The 9,194-nt window shown below is 48.5% G+C and overlaps 1 protein-coding gene across 1 annotated transcript; it reads left to right on the forward strand.

Annotated features, from left to right (window-relative positions):
* Nucleotides 1-5,166: 5,166 nt before the first annotated feature.
* LOC139579775 (CD5 antigen-like) lies at nt 5,167-6,839 on the forward strand. The gene is made up of 3 exons (XM_071408595.1): nt 5,167-5,182; nt 5,238-5,516; nt 6,333-6,839. The coding sequence occupies exons 1-3, from the start codon at nt 5,167-5,169 to the stop codon at nt 6,659-6,661; spliced, it is 624 nt and encodes a 207-aa protein (XP_071264696.1). The 3' UTR covers nt 6,662-6,839.
* The last annotated feature ends 2,355 nt before the right edge of the window (nt 6,840-9,194 follow it).

The raw sequence follows: 9,194 nt of genomic DNA on the forward strand, positions 1-9,194 counted from the left end.
TGTTGAGGTGAGACAGAATAGGGGGCAGAATAGGAGAAGAGAGGGGGGAGAAGAGGAGAGGGGGAGGAGAGGATAGGTGGAGAAGAGGAGAGGGGGGAGAGGTGGAGAAGAGGGGGAGAATGGGAGAGGTGGAGAAGAGGAGAGGGGGATGAGAAGATAGGTGGAGAAGAGGAGAGGGGGAGAGGATGGGAGGAGAGGGGGAGAAGAGGAGAGGAGAGGGGGAGGAGAGGAGAGGGGGAGGAAGCAGAGAGGGGGAGAAGAGGAGAGGGGAGAGAGGGAGAGGAGAGGGGGAGTAGAGGAGAGGGGCAGAATAGGAGAAGAGAAGAGGAGGTGGGGTGGAGAAGAGGTGAGGGGTAGAAGAGGAGAGGGGAGAGAAGAGGAGAGGGGAGAGGAGGAGAGGAGAGGGGGAGAAGAGGAGAGGGGAAAAAGAGGAGAAGAGAGGGGAGAAGAGGAGGGGGTTTTAGAAGAGGTGAGGGGTAGAAGAGGAGAGGGGAGAGAAGGGGAGAAGAGGAGAGGGGAAAGAAGGAGTGTAGAGGAGGGGGGAGAAGATGAGAGGGAGAAAAGAGGAGAGGGAGAAAAGAAGAGAGGGGAGAAGAGGAGAGGGGTGAAGAGGAGAGGAGAGGAGAAGTGGGAGAAGTGCGAGAAGGGGGAGGAGAGGGGGAGGAGAGTAGCGACGGAGAAGAGGACAGGGGGAGATGAGGAGAAGTGAGAAGAGAGGGGGAGGAGAGGGGGGAGTAGAGGAGAGGAGAGGGGAGAAGAGAGGGGGAGGAGAGGGGGGAGTAGAGGAGAGAAAAGGGAAGAAGAGAAGAGGAGAGGAGATGAGATGAGTGGTAAAGAGGAGAGGGGAGAGGAGAGGAGAGGATAGTGGAGAGGAGGAGAGAGGGGGTAAGAGGAGATGTGCAGAAGAAGAGTGGGGAGGAGGGGAGAGGAGAGGGGGGAAAGATCAGTGGGGGAGAGGGAAGGGGAGAGGAGAGCGGGAAAGGATGAGGGGGAAAAGAGGAGGAGAAGATGGGAGAAGAGGAGAAGAGAGGGGGAGAAGAGGGGAGGGGAGAAGAGGAGAGAGGAGGGGAGAGGGGGAGGAGAGGAGAAGGGAAGAGGGGGAGAAGAGGGGGAATAAAGGGGGAGGAGGGGAGAGGGGAAGAGGATAATAGAGGGGGTGGGAGGGGGAGGAGAGGAGAGGTGGGGGCAGAAGAGGAGAGGAGAATGGGAGAAGAGAGGGGGAGAAGAGGAGAAGAGAGGGGGAGAAGAGGGGAGGGGGAGAAGAGGAGAGAGGAGGGGAGAGGGAGAGGAGAAGGGAAGAGGGGGAATAAAGGGGGAGGAGAGGAGAGGGAAAGAGGATAATAGAGGGGGTGGGAGGGGGAGGAGAGGAGAGGTGGGGGCAGAAGAGGAAAAAAGAGGGGGAGAGGAGGATTCGAGAGGAGAAGAGGAGAAGAGAGAAGAGGAGAGGAGAAGAGAGGGGAAGAGGAGAGAGGGGGAGAAGAGGAGAAGAAAGGGGGAGAAGATGAGAAGAGAGGGGGGAAGAGGAGAGAGGGGGAGAAGAGGAGACAGTGGAGAAGAGTAGAGTGGATAGAAGAGACGATTATAATTGGGGAGAAGAGGGGAGAGAAGAGGAGTGGGGGGAAGAGGAGAATGGGAGAAGAAGGGGAGAAGGGAGAGAGGGGAGAAGAGGAGATGAGATTAGGAGAAGAGAGAGAGGGAGATGAGAAGAAAGGTGGAGGAGAGGAGAGGAGAGGAGAGGGGAGAGGAGTGGAGAGGAGAGGGGGTAGGAGAGGAGAGGGGGTAGGAGAGGAGAGGGGGGGAAGAGGGAATGGGAGAGGAGAGGAGAAAGGGGAGGAGAGGAGATTGGGAGAAGAGGGAATGGGAGAGGAGAGGAGAAGGGGGGAGAGGGAATGGGAGAGGAGAGGAGAGGAGAAGGGGGAGGAGAGGAGAGGAGAGAGGGGAGTAGATGGGAAAGGAGAGGGGAGGAGAGGGGGAGAAGGCGAGAGGGTGAGAAGATGAGGGGGAGAAGAGGAGGAGAAGATGGGAGAAGAGGAGAAGGGGGAGGAGAGGAGAGGGGGAGAAGAGGAGGATGAGAGAAGGGGAGAGGAAGAGAAGAGAGGGGAGAGGAGGTACTGTTTGTCTCCCACCGTTCCACTCAGAGGACTCTACCTTCTGTTATCAGGTGGGCGTTTCCACCATATTTACTGTATCAGTCATTTCAGTGAAGGGAACAAGTGCACACTTTAGGAGAAAGGAGAGATATTTGGGACAATGCTTCCTTCTAGTCTACAGTCCTGCGTCTGTGACACCAGATTTTCGCCTAGTGGACATAAGAGGAACTGTCCTGTCAGTGTGTTTTTACTGCTGGCTCAAAACAACACATGACCTGCATACAGGATATGATTCATGTGTGAGTACTAAAAGCATATGAATATAGTATATTATAGTATATTTATTATATATGTGGGTCTGATAAGTAAACACTCTTAATGTTTGCTGTTTTATCACTCAGAAGAACATTGGGCACTATGTAACCAAACACATGTGAAACCTCATGATAAGCCTGTCTTCCCATCACATCATGAAAGGTCATGTTGATGTTCATTTAACCTCTGTCTCTCTCTTCCTCTGACTCCTCCCTTTCTCCTCTGTCTCTCTCTTCCTCTGACTCCTCCCTTTCTCCTCTGTCTCTCTCTTCCTCTGACTCCTCCCTTTCTCCTCTGTCTCTCTCTTTCTCTGACTCCTCCCTTTCTTCTCTGTCTCTCTCTTCCTCTGACTCCTCCCTTTCTCCTCTGTCTCTCTCTTCCCATGACTCCTCCCTTTCTCCTCTGTCTCTCTCTTCCTCTGACTCCTCCCTTTCTCCTCTGTCTCTCTCTTCCTCTGACTCCTCCCTTTCTCCTCTGTCTCTCTCTTCCTCTGACTCCTCCCTTTCTCCTCTGTCTCTCTCTTCCTCTGACTCCTCCCTTTCTCCTCTGTCTCTCTCTTCCTCTGACTCCTCCCTTTCTCCTCTGTCTCTCTCTCTTCCTCTGACTCCTCCCTTTCTCCTCTCTCTCTCTTCCTCTGACTCCTCCCTTTCTCCTCTGTCTCTCTCCTTTCTCTGACTCCTCCCTTTCTTCTCTGTCTCTCTCTTCCTCTGACTCCTCCCTTTCTCCTCTGTCTCTCTCTTTCTCTGACTCCTCACTTTCTTCTCTTTCTCTCTCTTCCTCTGACTCCTCCCTTTCTCCTCTGTCTCTCTCTTCCTCTGACTCCTCCCTTTCTCCTCTGTCTCTCTCTTTCTCTGTTTCTCTCTTTCTCCTCTGTCTCTCTCTTCCTCTGACTCCTCCCTTTCTCCTCTGTCTCTCTCTTTCTCTGTCTCTCTCTTTCTCCTCTGTCTCTCTCTTCCTCTGACTCCTCCCTTTCTCCTCTGTTTCTCTCTCTTCCTCTGACTCCTCCCTTTCCCCTCTTTCTCTCTCTTCCTCTGACTCCTCCCTTTCTCCTCTGTCTCTCTCTTCCTCTGACTCCTCCCTTTCTCCTTTGTCTCTCTCTTCCTCTGACTCCTCCCTTTCTCCTCTGTCTCTCTCTTTCCTCTGACTCCTCCCTTTCTCCTCTGTCTCTCTCTTCCTCTGACTCCTCCCTTTCTCCTCTGTCTCTCTCTCTCTCTGTCTCTCTCTTTCTCCTCTGTCTCTCTCTTCCTCTGACTCCTCCCTTTCTCCTCTGTCTCTCTCTTCCTCTGACTCCTCCCTTTCTCCTCTGTCTCTCTCTTCTTCTGACTCCTCCCTTTCTCCTCTGTCTCTCTGTCTCTCTTTCTCTCTCTTTCTCCTCTGTCTCTCTCTTTCTCCTCAGATCTTCAAGCTCAAAGCGTCAGTCCACCAGGTAGGTAGAGTATAAATCTACAGTGATTATAGCAGTTCAATATTAGTCAACTTTATTTTTCCCACATGGAGAAATTCATGTGTCCATACAAACAATTCTACAACCCAATAACAAGTAGTGTTTTATGGACCTACTAATACTTGTCAACCACAAAGCATTACTGCTGTTAGAATAACAGAATCACTGTCATCATCTGTCCTCACCACTGTGTTTTCCTCTCTGCTGTTTACAGCTGAACTCTCAGTCAGACTGGTGAATGGGACCACTTCCTGTTCTGGGACAGTGGAAGTCTTCTACATAGGAGAGTGGTTGGGTCTATGTATTGAGTGGTGGTGGAGAATGATGATAGAGGCTAAGGTTGTGTGTAGAGAGCTGGACTGTGGGAATGTCGAAGCTGAATCTAGAGGACCTCTGGTTGAAGAGGGAAGAAGAGGAATCAGACTATATAGGAGTTGCAGGGGAGATGAGTCTTCTATTAGACAGTGTGACATCATAGGAAGACCTGGTGTCTGTGATGGTGAATATTATCATCATGTGACCTGTTCAGGTAAGAGACTGGTCATATTGACAGATTTATTTATACATTATACAATATTACCATGTATCATGTTTTATGTGTTTTTATTTCATTTAAATAGAGGGAGAGATGTCAGATGTATTTAAACATTATATTTGTGTTTGTCATATTGGTTTATGGGAGATGTTCATGGGCAGATCATTGTAGTTCAGATGGTACTGAAGTGAAGCTGCCTGATGGATGTCCAGCTGTTTATTTTCTATAAAGTGAAGTGAACTTATTCCTGTCTCCTGCCTGCATTATTCCCAACCCGATCCTGAGTGACTAAGAACCCATTTCTACCTCTTACAGTATCAAACATAGCAAACTACAATCTTTTATCCAACATATTTGTGTTTAGTCCTTGACAGTGTCATCAACAAAACTGATTGAATGTTCAACCAACTCTTTTTCTCCAGAGTCTGTGCGGCTTGTGGATGGAGCTGGTCTCTGCTCTGGGAGAGTGGAGGTGAAGTCCAATCAGTCCTGGGCCTCAGTGTGTGAAGCTGACTTTGACCGGCAGGATGCAGAGGTAGTCTGTGGGGAGCTTGGCTGTGGGGCTCCTGCAGCTCTACAGGGGGGGCTCTATGGAGGAGGTGAGGGTCAGACCTGGGATAAAGAGTTCCAGTGTAAAGGCAAAGAGTCCCTTCTCCTGGACTGTGACACCTCAGACAGAAAACACAACACCTGCCTACCTGGTAATGCTGTTGGACTCACCTGCTCAGGTAAGAAACAGTTTGACAACCAATCAACATTGTTTCTCACCTGGAGTGAAGAATATGAGAGACAATATAGGTGTGTTTTAGTGAGAAAATAGTAAGATTACTGTCTCTCTCTTTTCTTTTCTCAGAGCCTGATGATGTGAGGCTGGTGGGAGGAGGCAGTCGCTGTGCTGGTGGAGTGGAGTGGTACGACCAGGGAGAGTGGAGGACTGTGGGAACTGAGGACGAGGACCAGGAGGATGTAGCTGCAGTAGTGTGTAGACAGCTGGGTTGTGGCTCCACTGTTTCAGTACTTCCTGGAAACACCACTGGAGAGATTGAAGTTTACTGTTCTGGGTCTGAGTCTTCACTGAGGGAGTGTTCCAGAATGTATGATCTCTCTCCTGGACTCACAGTGATCTGCTCAGGTAAGAACAAGATACACTATATGGCCAAAGGTATGTGGACATATGTGGATTCGGCTATTTCAGCCACACATGTTGCTGACAGGTGTTTAAAATTGAGTACACAGCCATGCAATCTCCATAGACAAACATTACCAGTAGAATGGACTTACTGAAGATCTCAGTGACTTAACGTGGCACGTCTAGGAGCAACAACGGCTCAGCCGCGAAGTGGTAGACAACACAAGCTCACAGAACGGACCGCCGAGTGCTGAACCACGTAGAGCGTAAAAATAATCCTCTGTTGTAAAACTCACTGCTGAGTTCCACATACTTTTGTCCATGTATTATATCTCCTTCCTGGACTCACAGTGATCTGCTCAGGAAATATCAACATATTATAATTATATTCAACTGATTTCCTTCATTCATACAACTTCCTCTGCACCTCTCATGATGACTGTTTAACTTGTCAGTCTGCTTTACAAAATATATCACTCAGTCAAGTAGGAATCAAATACAACTTAAATATCCCAGAATGTTTTGTATTTGAGTGTTATCTCAGTGAACGTCTCTACTCACTACCACTGTCACATGTCATGTTATTGTCATATCTAAATGAGGAAAGTAGTTGAGGAGCTACGTTTTCTTTTTCTCTCCTCTTGTTCCAGATGTCCTGCTTAAGCCTGATATCAACATATGTTGTCTCAGTGACTGTAGGCCCACTACTCATGTTGCCCTGTGAGGGAGGGTGGCTGGCACTGTTACATGCTGATGTTATTGTCATATCTATAGGAAACTAGTTGAAGAGGTTTTTCTTCTTCTCTTTTATTGTTACAGATCTCCTGGTCCAGCCTGATATCTCCCTGACTGACTCAATGGGAGGGGTCTCCAGGGGCCACCAGGGGCCCGAGATGTTCAGGGGCTACAACTTCACCATCACCTGCTCCACTCAGTCACAGTACCCAGGAGGCTCCTTCCTCCTCACGTTCACCGGCTCCAACAGAACCCAGACCCAGCCAGCTGTCAATCACTCTGCTGCCTTCCTCTTCCCTGCTGCAGATGACTCCCACCAAGGGAACTACAGCTGTGTTTATGACAATTATGTTTTCTCTCATAACTTCTCCTCTGAGAGTGAGCTCCTCTCCCTCACCATCACAGGTAACTGAACATGAACCAGACTTATAACTTTGTCATTGACAGATTTCCCACAGATCTATGTGATGATGATCAGTCCCCTCATCAAAGGTGTTTCTGTTTGCAGCCTCTCCTCTGCCAGCCTTCATCATCAGACACGTTGTAGTGCTGCTGCTCCTACTGACAGCCATCACCACCTCCTACCTGTACTACAAGGTAAAGACATTTACTCAGACGTTACAAGTCATTTAAACTGGAGGGAGAGGGTGAGGGGGAGAGGGAGGGAGAGGGTGAGGAGGAGAGGGAGGGAGAGAGAATGGAGATACTAGAGAGTAAATGTCTGACTGTTGGTGCTGTGTCTCCCTAGCCCACCAGGAGGCAGAAGAGAGTGAACAGGGTGAGCAGCATGGATCTTGATGTCAATGCCATGGAGATGGTCTCTCTGAGCTCCAGAGCTGAAGCTGGACCGGGAGAGGAGAGAGCAGCCCAGGGGACGGAGTAGGAGTAGAATGAAGCTGACCCTACATGCTGATCTTAGATCAGTTTTGTGTTTTAAATCGATGGTCAGCAGTGGACTGGTGGTTCTAATTTTAATAACAAGTTCAGAATTAGTTTATCTTTCTAGAACCTTGGAAGGAATCTAAAAGGAGTGACTGCAACCACCATTATTCCTTTTAGTTTGGTTTTTACCACCAGAGAAACATGGGGTTCTGGGTAACATGGGGTTCAGGGTAACATGGGGTTCAGGGTAACATGGGGTTCTGGGTAACATGGGGTTTTGGATAACATGGGGTTCAGGGTAACATGGGGTTCAGGGTAACATGGGGTTTGAGTAACATGGGGTTTTGGTGACATGGGGTTTTGGTAACATGGGGTTTGGGGTAACATGGGGTTCTGGGTAACATGGGGTTTTGCTAACATGGGATATTGTGTAACATGGGGTTTTGGTAACATGGGGTTTTGGTACATTTACATTTAAGTCATTTAGCAGACGCTCTTATCCAGAGCGACTTACAAATTGGAAAGTTCATACATATTCATCCTGGTCCCCCCGTGGGGAATGAACCCACAACCCTGGCGTTGCAAGCGCCATGCTCTACCAACTGAGCCACACGGGACCACCATGGTAACATGGTGTTTTGGGTAACATGGGGTTCTGGGTAACATGGGGTTTGGGTAACATGAGGTTTTGGTAACATGGGGTTTTGGGTAACATGGGGTTCTGGGTAACATGGGGTTTGAGGTAACATGGGGTTTAAATTATTTTAAGCGAGTAGCTCAATTACATCTATTTTGTGTTCCAGAATGTATTGATTGTTGCTTTTGTCTTCATGTCTTTATCTTATTTAGTGTCTCTTAGATTCTTTATCTTATTTAGTGTCTCTTAGATTCTTTATCTTATTTAGTGTCTCTTAGATTCTTTATCTTATTTAGATTCTTTATCTTATTTAGTGTTCTAGAAAACCCCATGTGTATCTAGAATGGTCCACCACCCAAAGGACATCCAGCCAACTGGACACAAGTGAAGGAAGCTTTAGAGTCAACATATTCTGAGGTCTAAAGGTGGGGGTTTAACTCAATATCAGGAAGGTGTTCCTAATGTTTTGTCCACTCAGTGAATAGTTGTGAGTTCAGATGATGTTGCTGTTATGTTATTTACTCTTTCCAGATAAAGACCTGATGTTCTCTAAACTGTCATGTTTTCACTGAATGCTTTTAATAAACTCACAGGCTGTCAGTCTTGTGTGATTTCCCTCCAGTTTTTTATTTCCCAGTGGTCAAGGGGTTATTGATCATTAGTGATTCCATCAGTGACACCAGACATCAGCTCAGCCCAGAGGTCCAGCTCAGCACCTTGACCCTTAGTGACCTCTCCCCCAGACAGACAGACAGACAGACAGACAGACAGACAGACAGAACTACTAGTCACCCCTCCACTCTCTCCCTGAGTCCAGGCGACAGACAGACAGACAGACAGACAGACAGACAGACAGACAGACAGACAGACAGACAGACAGACAGACAGACAGACAGACAGACAGACAGACAGACAGACAGACAAACATACAGACAGACAAACATACAGACAGACAGACAGACAGACAGACAGACAGACAGACAGACAGACAGACAGACAGAACTACTAGTCACCCCTCCACTCTCTCCATGAGTCCAGGCCCCAGACAGACAGACAGACAGAACTACTAGTCACCCCTCCACTCTCTCCCTGAGTCCAGGCGACAGACAGACAGACAGACAGACAGACAGACAGACAGACAGACAGACAGACAGACAGACAGACAGACAGACAGACAGACAGACAGACAGACAGACAGACAGACAGACAGACAGACAGACAGACAGACAGACAGAACTACTAGTCACCCCTCCACTCTCTCCCCGAGTCCAGGCCCCAGACAGACAGAACAGCAACAGCGTCAGAACTATAGCAGTCTTCATTCTGAAATGACTCTGGTCTTCTTCAGAAGTAGTGCAGTAGTCTACAGGGTTCAGAACTCACCTTTTTAAACACTTCTTATCACTCACATCATGAGGTTTCACATG

Source organism: Salvelinus alpinus, chromosome 6 (genome assembly GCF_045679555.1).
Source record: "Salvelinus alpinus chromosome 6, SLU_Salpinus.1, whole genome shotgun sequence".
In the NCBI taxonomy this organism is placed as follows: domain Eukaryota; kingdom Metazoa; phylum Chordata; class Actinopteri; order Salmoniformes; family Salmonidae; genus Salvelinus; species Salvelinus alpinus.